Source organism: Ceratosolen solmsi, unplaced genomic scaffold, assembly GCF_000503995.2.
Source record: "Ceratosolen solmsi marchali unplaced genomic scaffold, CerSol_1.0 scaffold63, whole genome shotgun sequence".
Classification (NCBI taxonomy): Eukaryota; Metazoa; Arthropoda; class Insecta; order Hymenoptera; family Agaonidae; genus Ceratosolen; species Ceratosolen solmsi.
The window spans coordinates 325,082-347,581 of record NW_011948437.1 but is presented as its reverse complement, the minus strand read 5'-3'; the positions used below and the strand labels follow the sequence as shown (position 1 = coordinate 347,581).

Below are 22,500 nucleotides of genomic sequence, written 5' to 3'. Positions count from 1 at the left end.
AAATGTTGCACAATTATTAATATACTTTAACAGTCAAATTTTGCATATTATTATTAAAAATTTTATTTAAATAATTCCATATTGAATTCATGGCGATTGTGATTTGAATGAATCTTAAATAATGTTTTGATATTAATAATACTATCTCGAGATTTAAGTTTTTATTATACATGATTGATATTTTTGTAAATACACATATGCATTAATGCATTTCTCATTCGTCAAACTTGAAGTGAAAAAAATAATTCTTTAGTATTTACCATTGTTATTATTTTGCATATTTTACAAAATATTTTGGTTTAAAGCAAGAATTACCATTCAAATTTCTTTTGGCTCTTACAGTTTAAAATTTACTCACTGTGATTTCCATTATTATTGCCGCAAATCGGCGATATTGGATTTCCGCCCGATACAATGAACTGATCATAGGTGCACAAATTATTTAACGTTTCTGGCCCCTTTACGTTAAATTGAACGAAATCCAATCTAAACGTAAATGCTAATAATGTGGCAGCGACTTGTCTACGTGCTTATTTTATAATTGATCGGTAAGAACGAGAGATATTACCTGAATTGGCAAATATCCGAGTGAGATTTGATAATAGTTAGTTGGCAGGAATCAGTCCCATCAAAAGTCGACGGGTAGCTTGGATTTACAAAATATGTATTATTGTCGAATGTCGATTGCCCACAGCTTACAGTGACTATATTCAATTTCCAAATGCGAGTCAATTTTCATTTTACTTAATGTAAATATAATATTATACAAATTCAATTGCATATTATATCTTATGATTTATAAGAGAATAATAAATATATTATTATTATTATTATTATTATTATTATTATTATTATTATTATTAATATTATTATTATTATGTAAAGATAAAATAAAAAATGTAATTATATTTAAATAAATTGAAAAATTCAATAATATCGATAATTAATTTTTCTTAACCACTTTATAACATATATATTATATCATCATATGAGAATAAAGATTGCTAATTTGAAAGTCATTGAAAAATTTATCGAATATCATTGGCATAAGCAGAAAAGAGTGCGCGTAATAAGTATAGTGGAGCAGTGGCACTTGACCAAAGCTTTGGCAAACTATACGGTCTTTTACGCCTAATAGTGCAAATAAAAAGAAGAACAAAAAAACAAAAAACAAAAAACAATACAAAACAAAACCATACAAAATAACCTGTCGTCAATTATTCATTCGCTTATTCGATCTCGTATTAGGTATCGGGTAATGAGTATTACCAATGCAGCAGACTCCATAACCGCTGGCACAGATGCCGCTAGACAGTCCACCACGTTGGGCACACTCCGCCGGGCTTATGCAGGTACCGTTCTCACCGGACACACCCATGCACACGTTATTCTCAAAGCGCACCAGAGTAAACAGCGAGAGCACTACGACACAGACATCGGCTATGTAGCTAATGCAGGGATGACTTATTACGTATCTGCACGATTCAGGACACGTTCGATGCGATTTTCAAGGAATTGCGGATTTGGGCATTTCAATTATCAGGATTTACGACGATTACCTCACGTTATCTAATATTGCTATATGATGGGGAAGTTTTGTTGTGATATTATTGAAAATACAGGTGCTCGCCATAAGCACGTGATTGTAAAGCTCTGATACTTCAATTTTTGGTTTAACCGTAATATCGAAGAGACCGTTGATATTGACAGAGACACTGGCGTTCCAATCTTAAGCTTAGAAATGTCATTTATTGATTGCGTGATGTGTATCGAGGCATCGATACTTCTTTTAATCCCGAATTTAAATAGCCGAGCAATATAATACTGCAGCTGTTTTGCAGAAAGACCTTTTAAGAAATCATAGCGGCGATGGCACACATTAATGGAATTATTTCGATTTAATAGCATTCTCAAAGATCGTTGAAGAACAAAGAAAGGAAAATAATGCTTCGGATTTATGGAAGAAAATGCTCGTAAGAGCTAAAGCGCACCAGTTCGTTTATAATTCGAACGATTCCACGGTAATTGCCGTACTTAATGAATGATGGTCACTCACGTCGTTGGTCGCGATTAGGACTTCGTTCCGGCAGACTCGGCGTGACTTTACTACGAGACGGCTGCTGGACATTTTTCGACTCGTAGGGTATCCGCTTATCGCTCGTTTGCCAAAAGAATTTTTGGCTATCGGGTAGACGTCCGTGTCGGTTTCGATCCCTATCCGACTGTCGCTCCGCATGTATCGTCGACCATAACACCAGGAGTAAGAATGCGCGCGACAGCATTGTTGCAGCTTTAATTAAGAAAACACACATTAAACATATTTTTAAGATTTGAGCGAGGATTCCAATGCATTATCTAGGCTACTGGAAGAGGACCGTACACTTTTCGAAATTACGGTTGACAATAATTCTTTCAATAGCAAGCGATTACAGGCAATTATATTGACGTTACGCTTTCATTAGAGCAATCTATTAAATAAAATACAATTATTGTTGTGCTAAGGTATCTGATAAGATTATAATTTCACAGTCGGAATTTGTATCCGCGGCATGGAAATATAATATTACCTCGTCCCTCTTTTTTCTTTATATATATATATATATATATATATATATATATATATATATATATATATATGTATCCTAGCTAGTTTATCGATATGTGCATACGCTTTGTGCGCTCCTATACATTGATTTATTTACTTACCTAATATGTATAAATACACGCTAACATTAGTAAGTTTTCTCATAGGGCAGCATAATATAAAAGAAAAAGAAAAAAAAACAACGAAACATTTACAAGATTACAGTATATAATGATACACTGAATTGATAAAACATATTTTCAATATTTTCGATACTTTATGCCTATGGTGAAAGAATAAATACTAAAACTAAATACTTTAGCAAGCTATAAAGATTTCTAAAAATATCTTATTAATTTAGAAGAATCCAATGTTTAACTAAAGATAATGTTAAATTGAAAGTTCCAAAATAATTGTTCGATAATAAGTATTCGAAAGTCTTAGCATTCTTCATCGCATTAAAATTGTTTTTTTTTTTTTTTACTTTTTTTAAATATCATCAGTTTGCAAAATCCTTCACAAATAAATATAAAGTATATTAATTACTTTCAAGTATAGAAATTAGAGATATAATGTTTTTAATGTAATGTACTTCTTACATTGATTGATCCTTGGTATATTCGATCTTTGACGAATTAGAATTATGTTTTGAAATATATTATAATAACACGTTTAAAGTGTAGGCCAACTGTGAATGTCAATTTTTTTTAATGCAGAATATATCGGAAAATACCAAATCACGTAAATTTTATCACATAGATATTAAAAAATTACGGCAACTATTTTGTATGATAAGGGTGCGAATATAAAACAGAAAAAATAACGTCAATCTAGACACTTGGTTTCAGTAGAAAAGCTGTTAATGTAATTTTATTAAAATACATGTGTGCACTCGCTTGAACAACAAACTCTTGCAAACTGTAATGCAAGAATTCTTGAGGTTTCTTCAAATAGTCAAGTTATGTTTAAGCGAGCGTAAAGCCTACGTTTCGCGTTACTTTTATTATATTATTATTTTTTTTTTTACTTTATTTTTCAGGCACATGATTATGGAAAATGGAGAGGAGAATTGGGGGAAAGTTGGTGGTAGGTAATTAGCTATGACGAGCGACCAGTATTGTTCCACTAGGAGAAAAACAAAAAGTCATAAAAGCGTAAAAAGTCCAAGTAAACCGAGAGAAGAACTTGTTGCACCGTAATTTCAATTACATCGGAGGGTATAAAAATTATTTTCTCCTCGCGACAAATAAGTACGCGTTTGTCGTTATTCATATTGTCAATAAGACATCCCAAAAGGAAAGTAAATACTCGATTATTTTATCTAAGCTTCATAATAGGAAATTGCGATTATATATAATACTAATAGATTAGCGAATTTTAATAAACCCAATGTTATTTATGTATTTATTTATGTTTTCATTCGCTCCTATAATAAATTAATGTAAAGTCAAAAAAAAAAGAAAAAAGAATAGGCCTTGATTGCAACAATTTACATCCAAAAACATATAGACTTTTGCATATGATGCGAAGCTTTGTAAAATAAGTTTTATTTAATTCACGAAATCAAATGAATGAATAAATTTTCTTGACGAAGATAAGCCATTTGTCGCAGACAACGCCCGATAAATTTATTGCCAATACGTTCGATTAATTGTAAAGAAATTTTGTTGGCGTATCTATGCTCTCTGTCCACGAATATATTCACGAGTAAATATATCATTGGTGTTTAATCATTTAGATTTCTTAAAGACGAATTTACGATGCACATTATTTTCTAATAATCTCGAATTTTAGTCTCCTCAATATACGTCGACTTTGTAAATATATTTTTGTTCGAAATATATCAATGAAGACATTAAAATTAACATTTTCCATATTACATTTAACATGTCAACATATTATTAATGAGCTAATAAAATATAAAATTATGAAAATCATTAAATTAAAATTTGTTAATACATCCTTTACGATTTTACCATCCGTTATATATGTTTTCGCGCGCGTTGATCTACTGCAAAAGACGATCCTTCATCACATTATATAACAGCATTGTTTAAATATTGTAAAATCATATTTATATTAAAAAATATTAAAAATAAATTATATATAATAATACATATATAGCATAATTATACGATTGGTATTGCATTAAGATCAATGAAAATCCTTTCTTTATTCGAGCTCAATAACGAATATCTACACATATGCATGTACACACATATATACGTATATATTTTAATTTTTACTATACTACATGATATCGATTGCAAATTACTATTACTTTTTTTATAAACTAATCAAAATACGCGCGTATAACTGCATTGCATCTGTCATTGAAAAAGATCAATATGTATGACATGTGAAGAATCGTTCGATATAAAGCTTAGTACTCTCTTTCGTTTCTTCGCTTCACATTAATAGTTTTTATTTGGTGCGTATAAATACGTATATTGAATAGTTTAAACTAGAAATGTTATTGAGCGTTGATAATTTTTAACAAGAATATTAATCGATAAATGTTATCCGAATAAAATTAAAGGTCGGTAAGGCTTAAAAATAGAATGAAACGAATAAGTAACATTATTAAGTAATATTGCTTCTCAATTGCTGTTGTTTACAATGTTGTATTTATTATTATATTGACTCTTTAATAATTTTCTTATTCTTTTTACATCTTTGAAATTCTAATTCAGATTAAACTGCGTAAAGAAATATTTTTTGAATAATTTCGTTTGGTCACTAGTTTTCTTCATCTTTAAATCAGTTGTCCTTAATCTGTCAACCAATTTCTTTTAACGTCGTATAACTATATATCGTACTAATTATGTCATTGTATATTGAACTTAACGAAATAATTTATTCAAAACAACGAACGTACAAATATAAACATTCAAAAAAAAAAAAAAAAAAAAAAAAAAAAATAAAAAAAATTACATTATAAAAGAAACATTTTATTCATTATAAATGGGTGATATTTAAAAATATACTAAAGTCAATTTAATCTTTAAATAATAATTTGTAATTAAAATTTTTTAAACGAAGATTCTGGCTTACTATCAAGTAAGTCATATTTGCATTAAGACATCATTTAAAGCGAAAACATGCAAAATTTTTAGGTTATGTAAGAACAACACAACATTAAAATATTCCAGTCTAAAATAAAAAAATTTTAAAATATACGCACACGATAATACTTCTAAATTACCTATATATCATTCCCGTTATAATTATTATTAATTTAATGATATTATAGCTCATGGATTATTTAAATTTCTTTGATACGAGGGATTAATATGTACATATAATTATATACATTCACAAATTATAAATCAAAAGCATAGAAAACGTGTAAAACTGTTTTCTATTATACATAAATAAGAATTATTGATTTAATTGACTTAAGTTGTTATAATAAGCTTTATATAACCTCTGTCTTTCGCACATATTTATATAATTCTTGTATAACACATTTTAGATAAAATTCATTCAATGTATGCTAAATTATAATTAATGGATTATTAAAATGTTTGGAAATATAGTGTAAACTATTAAAAATCCATTGTCGTAACTTTTGAAGAATAAAAGTAATGATATCGATGTTGATTTTGAAAACAAAATTTTCGAATATGTAAATCTAACACGTTTCACGTTTGTGAATATATTTGATACTCTTTTTTTTTTTTTTTTTTTTTCTAGATTGTACATCAAAGGGTTTTAGTAAGGAAAATGGAGAGACGTCTTGCATTGAGTTACTTATATGGCATGAATAAAGTAAATAAAGACAAAATATTTGAAGAAGTGGATAATTATTATCCAAATAGCGCAGAAATAAACCGAGTGTTTGAAGAAGTTATTCGAAATAAATCTTATTTCGACCTGAATCTTCTATTATTCGATGGAGCTAAAATCGAGCCATTAAATGACTATAATGAAACTCCTATTCATTTAGCTTTCAAAAACAACTATTTGGACGCTATAAATTTACTCTTTTCGAATTGTAAAAAAAATATTAACTATACCGATAAAGACGGCCTATCACATTGTCATGTTGCCTGCGGTACGGGTAATTTAAAAGTCGTTGAAGATTTTATAAAAAATGGCGTTGATTTAAACATTCGGGTTTATTCGAGCACATGCGATGTTCACAATAACTTCACTCCGCTACATTTTGCTATTAAATATTCAAAATTAGAAATCATTAAGTTACTGTTAAAAAATGGAGCTGATGTTAATGCTGCAGATTCGTTGGGTAGGACGCCGTTACACTTTATTTGTAATATTTCTGAAGAAACCAACGATCTCGTTTCATCGTTTAATAATTTTCACAAGTATCATCGGTTGAATTATAATTCCACGAAAGCCATTTCCCATAAGAATATTAAGCTAAAGATTCTCAAACACTTAATGGAATACAATGCTAACGTGAATGCTAGAGATAACGACGGCAATACGCCGATGATGTATATTTTTAAAGACTACTTAGAAATTATGAATACAATAGTGAAAAAAAACGCCTTATAATACAGCTACTTGCAAAGAAACAAAAGCAAATATTCAAATATCTTTTGTACCATAAGGCAGACCCTGGCATACAAAATCTCTACGACGACAGTATTTTACATTATACAATTAGAAGTTTACAATTATCCCGGCGATGTCAGAAATATATGCTGCCATATTTCGACGACAGAGAAATTAGTGAAATCGTGAAATTAAGTTTAAAACACGGAGCCAATGTTAATGCAATCAATAAATTAAATGAAACCCCACTGGATATTGCTGTCCGCTTATTGAGCGCCGAGGTCGTCAAAATACTTTTAAAACACAATGCAGACATCACCAGCATAAAACTGATTCATAATGATGAAAATTATTTTTATTATCCAAATATATTGCCTTGCTTCGAAGCTACGGACAATTTATTGTCTATCATTAATGCTCTATTGAGCAAGGGTTTGCATTTCAGTCGAGCAGACAAAATGACATTATTAAGGTTTGTCGTTTGCAATAATGTTAATTGCCGTTACGGCGATATAAACGTCAGAAACGCTCCCTGCATATTGGAAAATCTTCTTGAACTCGGCACTAATGATAATATTCTAAATACATTTAATAAACTGTCACTCACAGAATCGTTCGCCGAAATATTCGACTTTCAGATCTTTAAATATATTACCAAAATCAAAAGTAGTAATATATACATAAACAAAGATATCGAGAGTAGCCTTAGGGGTCAAAAAATACATAGATGGCTCGACTTATATAATGAGAAATTCAATAATTATATAAATGAAGCGAACAGAATGAAAATAGTTATGTTTAATAATAATAAATCTATCTCAGATATTTTATGCAGTCAACCGGAAAAATATAATTTGAAAAATAGTAATTACAAAGAAATCTTATTGTCCAGAAATTTTCATAAAAATTTTTATCACTACAGAGGTATTATAAAAGGATATTTTACAAAGATCATAATTCGTAGATTAGTTTTGAAATTAACCAATGATTCCCTTAGAATGTTATACAGAACAACACTACCTGATCTATGCCATGAAAAAATTTCTAATTTCTTAAGTAACGAAGATTTATGGAATGTATGCTTATCCACGGCTATTTAAATGTTAAAAGACGATGAAAAATTGGCTTTTCCCATACATGATATGTTGCCCGCAACATACACATACCGAAACATAATTAATTAAATAACTTTACATATCACGAATATATACATATATTAAATGAACAGATAGCAACATTATAAATAGATAAAATTGAAATTTCTATAATATAATTAATATAAGCTCAGATTTCTGATAGTCTTAAGTGCATTAAGTTTTATGTTTAGCAATAGATACTTTAATGATATTGATATGATTGTGAAAACTGTTCCTATTGCAGCAGCCACAAGCGTATTTAATGATAAAACGTGATGTATTATGTAAATCGTACAGAAAAGTATAAAATGTAAGGACTAAAATATATATTGTAATGTTAAAAGTAAGTGTGATAATTATTGTGATAAAAATGATTATGATATAATATTTTTTTGGACATCGATAAATACTTATAATATATTCTAGTAATGGAATTGTGTTTCTTGTATAATGTATAATTGTATATAAGTACTGTTAAAATTATTTTTCGCTTGTTACGATATTTAAAATTATAACTTTTTAAATTTTAAGAACTTTGCTGTTTCAAAAAGGAAATATTTTACAAAGTTAATAATAAAATTTTATACATTGAAGCTAGTGTTGTTCATTTTCCTGTACATCTAATCCCTTTAAATTCATTAGATATTTACGTTTTTCAAATTAAAAATAAAAAATTTTTTAATAAAATTGTAGATTCGTTTACATATTATTAAATATTATCCGAATAATATTTATAATCCGATATACGATAACAAAAAAAAAAAAAAAAAAAAAAAAAAAAAAAAAAAAAATATGCTTCGATAAATTATCTTGTGAATTTGATTGTAATAAATTAAAATAAATGTATGTTTAGTATATAATCAGAAAAATGAGTTTACATTTGAATTTTGTAAAATAAAATCATATACAAATACAATTATTAAAAAAAATTTAATTTATTAACAATTTTTTATTAACAATACATAAATACAATTTTATAAACGTGCTTAAATTTATAATTTTTAAATTTATAATTTTTTAGAAATTATATGAGAGATATTAAATATATTTTAAATATTATTTTACCATATGATATAAAGATTATTTATTTAAGCTTTGTTTCAACATTATTTCACATTATATTACGATTATTAAATCCTATCTTTTACAGTCTCAATATTTACTACTTATCATGTATATTTATAAAACTTTAAAAATTGGTAGAAAATCAATAAATTAAAATAAAAGATAGATTTTATTATTTTTATGAAATAATGGATCGATACATTTTCTATATATATATATATATATATATATATATATATATATATATTATCAGACACTTATAAAAAATAATTCTCAAAATAAATCAAATCTTTCATGAAATGATATTGTTTCAAATTATTATTTTCATATGTTGCTTTAGAGATTGAAAAATGAATTTACTTCATTTTATTTGGTACTTTTTTCATAGTAATTCTAACAAACTATCATGCATTTTACTGTGAAAATAATAGTTTTTTTTTTTACAAATAATATAGTTAAAGTTCGAGCGATGAACTATAAAAAATTAAAATTAAAATTACTCGGAATTTACAGTTTATATAATTAATAGTTTACATTACACGAACAATTTCTTTGATAATTTGTAACAAGATCGTCTATGAGTAATGTTACTGCTATATTATTTGTAAAATAAAAATATGAATTATTGGTCATTATCTACAAACAGATATTTATTTCCAAAAATCAACAAATAAAATTATTTTACTATAGGCCAATTAATTTCTGGTCAACAACAATATTTTTTAAATAAATAGTAAAATATTAACATTTTTCATTGCGAATATCTGAATATATTTTATGTAATGAAGATATATATGTATATATCTATGCGTGCGTGCGTGTACGCGCATGCGGTGGGGGGGGGGGTATAGATTACTAAATTATTATTTATAGGAGCAAGAATTAGAAAATATATTTATCAATCGATTAAAAGGAATTATTATATATCCAAGTCAAAATTACAAGATCACAGATATTGTTAAAAAAGAATCTTATATGTTGTAAATTTAGGAAACCTTTTTTTCATAAATGATGTCTTGAAACTAATGATTGTCACAAACTTTAACATATTGTATATAAAATTCATCGTAAGATAATTTTTTTTTTTTAACAAAAAAACAATCATCTACGATTCAACTGATTCTGATTACGTATACTCATTTGATCGCTATTATTGTGCTTTTTTGTGTATAGTTAATCGCAAACATAGCCAAGTAGAATAGAAAAAATGATTTATTCAAAAGCTAATAATATATAAATATATTTACTAATACTTGGACTATAGAAGAGCTTAATATATTATTTGAAATATTAGAATAGTATTATGTAATTTTAATATAATAATGATAATATTATTTATAATACTTAACTGTTTAGAATTTCATATTGCAAAAGTAAATTGTAACATTGTTTTAAGCTGCAATTGACAATAATCTTATATTAATAATTTTGTAAAAAAATTATGTTCAAATTATTTTATTATTAATTTATATATTGATACAATATTCAGTTTATTATAGTATTTCGTTTTGATTTTATAAATATTTCACACTAGTTGAAAGGGAAAACGTGTAAAATTCTTAACTTAGCTACAAAAAGGATCAAAAATTTCATAAAAAGATAATTATTTTAATTGCCAAATTTCCTGTATGTCAAAATTTATATATATTAATTTGAATTTAATTATTTAAAAATTTTTCTATAATAATAAAACATTTTATTAATTCCACGTTATCTTATAAATACATATATATATATATATATATATAAACAATATAATCATAATTATGGAGTTCTACGTTGAAAGAAAGTGTTAAAAATATTCGTTATGCTTTCCTGCGCTAAAACAACTGTAAGTTTTTCTCAAAAAAATATAAAATGACTTCCCAGATGAATATCACATCATTATCAGTATTTTAATTAATAGTTTTTAATAGTTAAATATTTCAAAATAATGAAACAGTCAAAATTATTGAAAAACTGTTTTTATTATATATAGTATAATTAGGTTTCACTGTATAATCGAATAATGTCTATTTGTAATGTATAGTGCATTTTGTATAATGTAAATGTGCATAAAAAAATAATTACAAAGAAAGGTTGTTCGAATTTCAATTATAGTATTTGTTTTATATAATTATTATTAACAATTGGATAACTGTATATTATGTTATTTATCTTTTAAGTTTGGATTTTAATTATTTTTATAATTTCTCTTCAAAAGATTGTATCCTGATACTAAGAAACGACAATCTTTTTAGTGAAAAATTAAAACTTTATGATATAATTTGAAAAATGTTATCATATTGACATATTATGATCCATATGTTATCAAATTTATCAAGCGCATCAAAATTATGATGTATGTTTTGGATATAAAAATATATAATAATTTCAATAAAAAAGTTTTAATTTAGAGTAACAAATTCATATTTCACTTAATTTTGCCTAATATTAATTTAATCATATTTTTTTAACCTAAGCATTTACTCAAATAAAATTTTCTTTCAAATATCCCATCAACTTTTTTGTTTAATTAGCAATTATTAATTCTCATGTAATATTAATATGATAAAACCAATTGTATATAAATAAAATGATGCTAAAACAGCAAGAGGCAGAGATTGCGCGATAGCGATTTACAATTGACAATCGTATAATTACTTTATTTAGTTCGTAGAAATAAAAAAGAATGAGTAACTACTTATACTCTTTAATCTCATAAAAATACTTCTTTTAAGTAACACGTAAGATGAATTAATTAACACAAGTTAAAAATCACATAAATGAATAAAGTATAAAATGAAGATGCTAAATTCGGATATATGTTAGGTGAAAATGTTTACTGTTTTTGTATTGATAAGTCTATGTGTAATTGTGTGTAATTGTATATATTTATTCTTATTTGAATTCACAAATTTCTATTCTATTACACGCCCGAACCCTGTATATATAATTTTTCTCTATATTATACGCTCTAGTTAAAATAATAGAAAGTAGATAAATTTGTAGAATTTTATTATATTCCATGATTAAATTATTTTTAACATGCTAAACGGTATACGATCGTTACAACACTATTATATCAAATTACAATCAAGTATCTTTCTCTCCACTTTTTTTTCTCTCTCAATGTATAATATACATTTTTCAAAAACTACTTATGTACTTTGAATATTGATAATGTAATCCATTGTCATCGACGAGTCATTTATGATATAAAAAAATCTTATCGAAATATAATAATATAATAATCATATTATTGATATGTGTGCGTAAACAAACGTGAAAAAATTATACTTTCACTTAAGTCACTGAATAAAAAAATATTTTTCGGAAACTTTAACTAACAATAAATGTATAATTATAGACAAATACATCATGCATAATTACAATAAAAGTAGAAAAAATTACATACTTTTACAAAAAAATTGTTGTTTTCGATTAATTTAAAAGTAGTTTTAATAGATTTTAGCAATAAAGATTCGTTTAAATAAATTTGTATAATAAATTTTCAATATATTTATTTATAATAATATGAATTTAGCTTTTACCTCGTTATAAAATAAACGCTTAATATTGCTATTCTTTTTAATAAATTCCCAAATAATTGTTATGAAATAATATACTTTTTCGAAATAATGTTTATTCGTTAATACCGTAAAGATATTTTTAAATAACGCGCTTAATTTGTACGCACGCGTGGATTTTCACTAAAAACAATTGTCAATTTATTTGTTAAATACACTTTCTTACTACAAGGTTCTTGTAATTTTAGGCATATTTAAATGAAAATTTATGTTTAAAAAAAAAAAAAAAAAAAAACACCAATCTACTAGCTCTTATGAAATTAAAATTTTTTAACTATAAATGTTAGATAATGATGGAATGGTAAAGGCCTAAACATAATAAATTTGCAAAATTTAAATTGATAAATGACATAAAATGGATAAATTTTATGTTCATTCGAAGCAATATAATTTACTAAATAATTTATGAAACAGGTAATGAATATTCGATGGATGAGCCAATTGAATTGAAGATGAGTGAAATTAAGATTCCATTGCCCGCCAGTTATTAAGACTATAAAATGTGATCATCTGATGATTCTGTATTGAAAAATTGAAATCAATACAGCAGACGATAGATAGTCCATAGTCCTAAGGCATAAAACGTAGAATTTTCAAAAATGTAAAATTATAAAAACAGTGCAACATGAATTAAGAGTAAATACAATACAATGTTTTTTTACGATTTATGTTACGCAGTCGCAGATCACAGTTAGCCGCGAACTATATTGAGGCTAAATTATGCTGCACAAAAAATATCCGCATCAATGTCGACAATTAGATGACTATGTCATTTCAGAAAATGAATAGTATAAGTGCGCAATAGCCATATTTTTCTCTAAGCTAGTTAAATGTACAAAAGTGATTTGTTTCTATAATTGTTATGTTGTTGAATATATTTTTTATTGTTAAAATTTTTAAGTAAACGAGATAAAATTAAAGATGACTCTTCTCTGCAGATTTATTAGTACAAGGATGATCCTTAATTTAAAAACTCAAAGTTTTAATACATTTGAACGGTTTTATATTCATACCTATATTATAAAATCTACGCAACTATCAAGAAGAAAGTTTATAAATCTAAAACATCTAAAGAGATTTTCAACCGATCGTCTCAAAACGAAAGTTATAGAGTCTACTAAACAGATCAATAGCATTCAACGGGTGAAAAACAATGAGTTTCGTAGACTGTTTCTTTTGGCAGCACCGGAAAAGTGGCGACTCCTTGGTGCCGTAACATTTTTAATCTTATCATCCACGGTAACCATGTTGGTACCATTTTGCCTTGGTAAAATCATTGATATAATTTATACAAACGACCAGCAAAAAACAAGAGACAATCTAAACAATGTATCACTTATTCTCCTTGGGATATTTATATTTGGTGGATTATGTAATTTTGCACGTGTCTATTTAATGTCAACAGCAGGACACAAAATCACACAAACATTAAGAAAAAAAGTATATACGGCTATTTTGAGCCAGGAAACAGCAATGTTCGATAAAGTTAGTACCGGCGAACTTGTGGGAAGATTGTCAGGTATTAAAACAATACGTTGTTTGAATTTAGCCTAGTTCACATTCAATTTGATGATTTATATTATTTTTAAGTAATTCAAATCAATTAAATATATTTAATTTGATCAAAGTCAATGTATCAATAACAAATATTTATAAATATTGATGATAAATATATAAGTAACAATTTGACAATGCGATTAAAAATAATTACAAGAGATTGTAATTGAATTTTACTTCTAGGTGATGCCCAGTTGGTCAGCTCTGCTATTACGAGTAACATATCGGATGGACTAAGATCAGCAATTATGACAACAACTGGAATCTCAATGATGTTTTATGTCTCTTCACAATTGGCTTTAGTTAGTTTACTAATTGTCCCCCCAGTTACATTAATGGGAATTATTTATGGTAGGTTTGTTAAAAATATTTCAAAAGATGTACAAAATAGTTTAGCTGCATTAAATACAACGGCTGAAGAAAAAATCAGTAATATAAGAACTGTTAAGGCTTTTGCAAAAGAATTAAACGAAATTGAATTATACGGTACAAAATTAAGAAACTTATTAGAATTATGTTATAAAGAAAGTTTTTATAGAGGAATATTTTTTGGTATGACTGGATTATCTGGGAATGCAATAGTTCTATCAGTTATTTATTATGGAAACACTATGCTCTCTAATTCTGCAATAACCTTTGGCAATCTTAGTGCTTTTCTACTGTATGCCGCCTATGTAGGAATTTCTATGGGTGGTCTAACAAGTTTTTACTCTGAATTATATAAAGCGCTGGGAGCAAGTACAAGATTATTTGAATTAATTGACCGTCAACCTGGTATACCCATATATGGTGGACAAATTTTAAATGAAAAACTATCTGGTGAAATTACTTTTAGGAATATTAATTTTACATATCCGACAAGAACCGATTCATTAATATTGAAGGAATTTAATTTGCATATTCCAAAGAATTCAGTTACAGCTGTAGTTGGTCCATCAGGATCTGGAAAGTCTACGTTAGCGGCCTTATTACTTAGATTATATGATCCTAGTACTGGTTGTATTTTATTAGATGGTTATGATTTAAAAGAATTGGACTCTTGCTGGGTAAAGTCACAAATTGGCTTTGTCTCCCAAGAGCCCATACTTTTTAATGGAACAATAAAGGAGAATATAACTTATGGAAATGAAAATGCATCTGATGAAGATATAATACAAGCAGCTAAGCAAGCAAACATATTAGAATTTGTAAGAAAAATGGCTGATGGACTTGAAACATATGTAGGGGAACGAGGAATCACTTTAAGTGGAGGACAACGTCAAAGAGTCGCTATTGCAAGAGCTCTCATTAAGGTATTTATAAATAAATTTATTTTACACTTTGCACATTTTTGAGAAATTATTAAAAATATTTTATTCGATTAATATATCGTTTGTACGGTTAAAAGAAAAAATCAAATTTAATATTACTATTATGATCATATTAGAAATTAATGTAAAGAAATTGATTAAAGTAAAAAAAATGCATTATTTATTAATTCATCCTAGTTAATTTAATACATATATATATTGTGAAAATATGAAGTATTCTTATGTGAGAATTTTTAAAAAATACAAAGTTTTAAAATATAATAAATGTTCATAGTAATACATTTTAAGAGAAATAAAATATTTTTATATAGCATGCCTATCGCTTTATTATGAGATCTTAACTATAAAAATAAATACGTACTAGAAATTTGTTTTCTAAATTTTGTTTTTATGCTCCATAAAGCGTAAACAATAAACAAACTTGTTGAAACCAATGTCAAAATTCAATTCAAATAAGCTATTGCAGAATTAAAGAAATAAGCTTATAAAACTTATGTTATGAAATATTGATTAATCATGAGGTTTTACCAAAACGTTATTGCACGCATTAATCGATTTTTTAGTAAAAGACCGTATTATTTATTTTATTTTAATAATTACACTTATAAGCTTACAATTATGCATATAAAAAAGTTAAAAGAAATTATATTTATAATTACAATATGTACGGTTAGATTTAATCTTGAATTTTGCATTAATCCGAACGTACATTAACATTAATATCAAATAAATTCTTTATAAATATAAAGAATATTATGAATTTGTAAATAAAATGAAAATTAACGAAATGGTATAACTATTATTTATTATATTATTGTATTATATAATATCAGCAGTAACTTATGCAGAGAAATGCAACAGAAAAGCGATTATATTGCCATTTGGTCGATATAGTTATATAATTTTTAAATATTCTTCTGGGATGATCTATTGCCATATTTTTGAAAAATTTCGCGCAATCCTCTTCCGACGACTTATCTGCTTAACAGTTATGATTTAATTTTGCACATTATCAAATTAGACCAGCATCCGATGTTAAAAGCCATAATTTCTTCTTGCATTTGGTCTTTGGCGTAAGTGTTACTTTGCATAAAAAATTATATTAAATATTCACCGATAACATATCATTTATCATTTAAATGCCTCTTTAAAATCTAGAATAATATTTATTTATTTGCAATATTTTATTACAAGTTTATTCGGTCAATTGTTAAGTTGCGATATACTTTTTTGTTATTATGTCTTATGTCATCACAAATATTTAGTTTTAAATTTTAATATAATAATATTATTGATGCTATATTGATAACAATGCCATTCGTGCTAAAATATTTATTTCCGTGGCATATGCATACTTTGTATTATCATCGTAATATTACACATTTTGTTGTAACTATTATAATCCGGTATTATATTTTAATACTTAATATAATATTACAAAATTATAAATATATTTACGTAGTAGAGAGAAGATAAAACTAAATTTTTTTATTTTTTTGTTTCCGTGACTTCTTATATAACATCTTTTTCATTATTCTCTATCATGATTAATTCATATATAAGCATAAACACATAGGAGGAACATATGTGTGCGGTACGTGTGCATAGGTAAGTGCGTTCGCTGTTGCGCACGTGTGAAGTTATAATTAATATATTATTCTATGCGCTAGACTTTTATTTATTCTGAGGCAAGTATACTATGATTTGGAAGTTTAAATTAAAATTTTATGCCTTAATACAAAGAAGACAATTTTAACGTTCTGCCACCGTAAACGTAAGAGCCAATGATCAAGCGTTTACCAGTCTTCCTTATTACTAAGGCTACATTTATCTTATCAATTTTATATTTATTGCTGTTACATAGCTTTAGTGAACTTTCTCAGAAAAATCAATTACTCATCGATATACGATCTAAGAACAATTTTACATCGATTAAACTAGTTATTGCATTGTATTCAATCATTTTTTATTATTGATGTAAACATTTGTTTGAGCTAAACAATGACATAAAATTCTTCTATCATTGTATTACAATTATGAATCTTTGGGTAAATTAATATGCTAAATATTATTTATTATCTTAGAGAAGTAATTTAATACGCATATATAAATATTATTGGGTTGGTTTTTACAAAATTACAGCAGAAATCCAACTTACAAAATAATTAATATTTATTTCAAATTTTAAATATTATGGCTACATACATATAGTATAATAATAAAGATTTCGTTATATATCTCAGTGAAAATAATCATCGTTTGTGAGTTTTACAGGAAATGTTAATTCGCATTTGTGAAGATAATTTTGTTTTTTTTAGAATAATAATTATGCATACAATATAACGGTTATCCTTCAATTATTTATAAAATTTGTCGAAGCAAATAAGATTTCTACAGCGTTCTTTATAATTAATATTTCGGTTTAATTATTATTGATATTTATCGATAAAAAAAATATATTATACAAAATATTCTAAAATAATCTATCACAATAAATAATATAATTAATAATCTTTCAAATATGAAATACCTTAAGAATCATAATCATATCTTTTAATCGTTGAATGAGTTAGTTATAATTTAAATATTATTTGAAACTAAATGATAACGATGTTTTTTTTTAAAGACTTATGTACAATAGGCAATGAAATATTAAAATAAAATTAATAAAAAGAATAAAAGCTATAAACTTTTATAATAAAAAAAAAAATAATAATAATAATAATAATAATAATAATAATAATAATAACAACGACGACAACAGCAACAACAACAATAACAACAACAACATCGACGACAACTGTAATAGAAGCAAAAACGCTAGTAGTACAACAACAACGTTAATAATCATAATAGTTAAAAAAATATTTTATTTTAACGTATATAGCAATGACAAACGAAAAAGTTAATGTTTGTGGAAAAATCGAACTAAAAATGTAATAAGAAATATTATAAAATAGTAAGTTTATTGCTATTTTTATTGAATTATTGAAATGATTAGCCTTGTGTTATTTCTGATATATTCTTATATCATGATTTAAAGCGTTAAGAAACTGTGTTTTAAATATTTTAAACAAGAATAACCTTGTTTTGGTTTTTTAATTTTTCTTTTCTTTTCTTTTTTTTATATTATTTTAATAAATAATATTATCTATACCATTACAAAATTTTATTTTATTTGCAATTCATAATTATTCCGTCAAAATCATGTATAAACTTTCCATAAATTAGCTTAGCAAGCAATTTAATATTTAAGCTGCAAATCTGTTACAAAGATAATTTGTTGACGTGTAAAATGCTTTTTTTTTTTTTTTTTTTTTTTTTTTTTTTTTTTGACAAATTCTTATCAATAGAATAATAATAAATATTTATCGCTACTAATGTATGCAGTATCGAATTAGGAATGTAAAGAATTTTAATGTACTCTACAACTTTTGAGCAATTTGAACATGTGCTTTTTGTTGCCGTAGGATTTCATTTTTATAAATAATGTTTACTCTATTGGCCTATGGTTGACTATGCTTCTTCATACATATATATATATATATATATATATATATATATATATATTCTCTCTCTCTCTCTCTATGTGTGTATTTCTAGTACATTCTTTTATAATTTAATTCACTTGATTTCCATTAAAAATGACATAAACTGCTAAAAATATAAAAAGAATTGCATTCTATCTCTTGCTCAAAAATTAAATATATATTTTTTTCATACAAGTATATGATACTGTAAACATTGAATTTACAGATTGGTAATGGAAAGTGCTCGTGTCGATGATTCCCTTAACCCTTATTCGACATTGCTCTAATGTGGTGAATCGAAAGCTTCAAAGATTATAATGTTATTTCTAATTAAATTCGCAAAAAATTAATAAAAATCATCCCGTTCTTGAGGAAAGAATCGTGCGTTCCATTTGAAATACGATAAAAAAAAAAAAACGCTGCTTTGCAATGACTAGTCACAATTATATAGAACGCGTGCTAAATAAAAAAGTAAATAGGAGCGTTAGAGGCATAAAATGAAATAAAGATTTTTTTGGCGCGGTATGTTTGTCAATTAGTACATTATAATTACTCCCTCATTTCAGAATCCGACTATTCTAATATTGGACGAGGCGACGAGTGCCTTGGACGCGGAGTCGGAGAAACTCGTGCAGGAAGCCCTGGAGCAAGCCAGAAAGGGCCGCACCGTTTTAACGATCGCTCATAGATTGAGCACCATCCGGAACGCGGATATCATCGCGGCCCTGGAGGCCGGTCGTGTCCGTGAGAGCGGCGCCTACGACGAGCTCATGGCCTTGCCCAACGGACTCTTCAAGAAACTCGTCAAGCACCAGACGTTCGCCTGAGCATTACGCGTCCAATGCATCATCGTACGAAGATGCACGAGGCTGCGCACTCGTGCTAGAGACTCGCCTCTTGTTTTTAATTCCAACATCGTTAGCGAACAGAGACACGCCCCCGGCTCGTTAAGGAAATAGGAAAGAATAACCCGTATAATGTATGCAGCGGCGATGGCGACGGCGACGGTGACGACAACGACGACGACGACGACGACGACGACGACGACGACGACGACGACGACGGCTACTACCACTATTACTTCTACCACCATCCATCTCTTTTGTAGAAGTATCGAATGTAAACGATGATTAGAGTATTAGAAGACTAGTAAATATGCAAATAGGCGTCCATGCCTTGTTTTAATGGGTGGAGGCTCGCAGGTATGATATGAAGAGTGGGAACGATAGAGCGAGATGGAGGGAGGGGGCCCTTTCGTGTCTAGAGTCAAAATTCAGGAAAAATAATAGATAGCGGATCCATTTGAGGCATGCATGATGGCTATCTAAACTTCTTGGCTTTCAATGACGTGATCCGTATATTAAATTCTAACTATATATATATAACGACATTGCCGATTATACGCGCCACGCGGTGTTTAAAAAAATAAATGTTATAATGCCACGTTAGTTCTTTGAATTAAGATTTATTTTTTCATTTTCATTTTCATTTTAAATATATGAGCATATTAATGACCGTTAGAAAAATATCTGTTACTGTGGAACGTTTGTGCTAAACGACTATTTTATAGGTAAAGTCCCGATTAAAAAAGTAAGTCTCGTACAATCGATAAATTATTTGAAATAAGTATGTTATTGGTCACAATATAAAGGACAAGTCACAATTTTTTGTTCCTCGAGAAGAAGTGATGCGGCTTAAAATATTATTGGGCATTGTTGAGGGCCACCTTTTAAACACCTTAGAAACACCTTTTAAAATTCTATATTGAAATTACGCGCATTTGCAAGAGCCAATAAGCTTATACCTTTGATTGCGCATGTCTCAAATTGGTGCATTATTTATTTTTCCTGGCTCGGATGTACTTGGTCGCTAGCTTAACACTTTGTACGACAATGAAGCTATACGCCGCATTCGTAAGTATGCGCAGCTCCGGTCGCTTACACGAAATCTTAAGCGTGTATTCGTAATCGCACATTTATAGATGTAGAAAGGGGTTGGAGACGCGTCCCCTCGTGGCTCGGCAAGCGCCAAAGAGGATTAGGACTTTAAACGGTTTCGCGACAACGGGGTTTTAGTCGTGTTAGTAGATATTTGAGGAAGAGAGCGCGGCGAGAGCATGAAAATACGAAAATATGAAAATGTATTTAGAACGTGCGCACGCGCGTATAATAACAGCGCAATTGGACTTGGACTTCCTCGGTTGTTTGATTTTTCGAATGTCGAGCTTTGGTGTCACGTTGAACTTGAATTTTAATAATGTCCCTTTTTCTTTCTTTTTCTTTTTTTACCGAGCCCGGTATTATCAAAGAAGCGTGAACGACCGAGCGCGGGAGTTGGTCGGGTGGGGAGGACGAGGGAGGGATAGACAAAGTGAGTGAGGGAAGGAGGGAGGGAGAAGGAGAGGGTGGGTGGAAGGGAGAGAGAAAAGCTGAAGCGGGCGAGTGTTTTTTCTCGATTACAAACGGGTTCTCAGTCGGGCGATCGCAATATAAGAGAGATGACTTGCGAATTTTCGCCAACACTTTATCGCCAACACATACTTTCACTGGCCGCTGTTGCACGCAGCGGGTCGACGAGCTGCATTCTCTCTCAGTCAGCCTCCAAGCCTCATCGGGACTAGACACGTCGGGGAGGTCGTCAGCGCTCGTACACACGGACATTTTGTTTATAATTCGCGACAAGTGCAACGTACGGAAAGAATTGGTGCCACTGCTTCTTACGAACATAAATCATATACACTCACACATTTTGGATTGTGCACCTACACGTGTGCTAATGCAGATAAAATACTGACAATGCCATTTACACTTATAAACACCGAGGCAAACGATCACACGTACAAAGGAAAAATTCATACACTTACAAGTCTCTCTCTCTCTCTCTCTCTCTCTCTCTCACTCACTCTCTCTCAGTGCCACCCTCTCCCTCTCTATCTCTTTCTATATATGTATATATATATACATACGTGGCTTGAAAGGCAATTTTTGTAACATTTTTACTTGACAAACAAAAAGAAAGATTTTTAAACATTCTATATAGTATATAGTAATATCTATATATAAATATATATACGCATTTATATATATATATATATATATATATATATATGTATATATACATATAAGTACGCGCGCTCCCACACATACGCTTACACGTACGCACAAGTACAAACCCACACACACATACAAATATATATACATACATATATGTATCAACAAAAACACATTC

General features: G+C 27.9%; 4 protein-coding genes across 6 annotated transcripts in view; 3 read left to right on the top strand and 1 right to left on the bottom strand.

Moving 5' to 3' along the window:
• Positions 1-2,282, bottom strand: part of LOC105365268 (uncharacterized) — a 4,101-nt gene extending 1,819 nt beyond the window's left edge. The window contains exons 1-5 of the mRNA XM_011503383.1: positions 2,057-2,282; positions 1,560-1,728; positions 1,270-1,475; positions 569-704; positions 359-486 (exon numbers count right to left, since the gene is read on the bottom strand). Of these exons, the coding sequence (XP_011501685.1) occupies positions 359-486; positions 569-704; positions 1,270-1,475; positions 1,560-1,728; positions 2,057-2,282 (865 nt within the window). The remainder of the gene's footprint in view (positions 1-358; positions 487-568; positions 705-1,269; positions 1,476-1,559; positions 1,729-2,056) is intronic.
• A 4,028-nt stretch (positions 2,283-6,310) lies between these two features.
• Positions 6,311-8,258, top strand: LOC105365266 (ankyrin-1-like). The gene is given in 3 exon segments (XM_011503382.1): positions 6,311-6,332; positions 6,411-7,063; positions 7,066-8,258. Coding segments are annotated over 3 exon segments (1,815 nt in total). The 3' UTR covers positions 8,206-8,258.
• Positions 8,259-13,372: 5,114 nt separating this feature from the next.
• Positions 13,373-20,285, top strand: LOC105365183 (ATP-binding cassette sub-family B member 10, mitochondrial). The gene is made up of 3 exons (XM_011503279.1): positions 13,373-14,394; positions 14,616-15,724; positions 19,839-20,285. The coding sequence occupies exons 1-3, from the start codon at positions 13,797-13,799 to the stop codon at positions 20,097-20,099; spliced, it is 1,968 nt and encodes a 655-aa protein (XP_011501581.1). The 5' UTR covers positions 13,373-13,796; the 3' UTR covers positions 20,100-20,285.
• A 555-nt stretch (positions 20,286-20,840) lies between these two features.
• The window catches only part of LOC105365181 (probable 4-coumarate--CoA ligase 2), a 29,612-nt gene continuing 27,952 nt past the window's right edge, over positions 20,841-22,500 (top strand). For all 3 annotated transcript variants that reach the window (XM_011503278.1, XM_011503276.1, XM_011503277.1), the window contains exon 1: positions 20,841-21,960. The gene's annotated coding sequence lies outside the window, so the exon portion shown is untranslated. The remainder of the gene's footprint in view (positions 21,961-22,500) is intronic.

What these genes read in the sequence shown, in the direction of transcription:
- LOC105365183 (XM_011503279.1), top strand. Translation starts at nt 13,797, where the DNA reads ATGACTCTTCTCTGCAGATTTATTAGTACAAGGATGATCCTTAATTTA. An exon ending in ACTTGTGGGAAGATTGTCAG is followed by an intron (nt 14,395 to 14,615) that starts GTATTAAAACAA and finishes TTTTACTTCTAG; the next exon opens with GTGATGCCCAGTTGGTCAGC. An exon ending in TTGCAAGAGCTCTCATTAAG is followed by an intron (nt 15,725 to 19,838) that starts GTATTTATAAAT and finishes CCCTCATTTCAG; the next exon opens with AATCCGACTATTCTAATATT.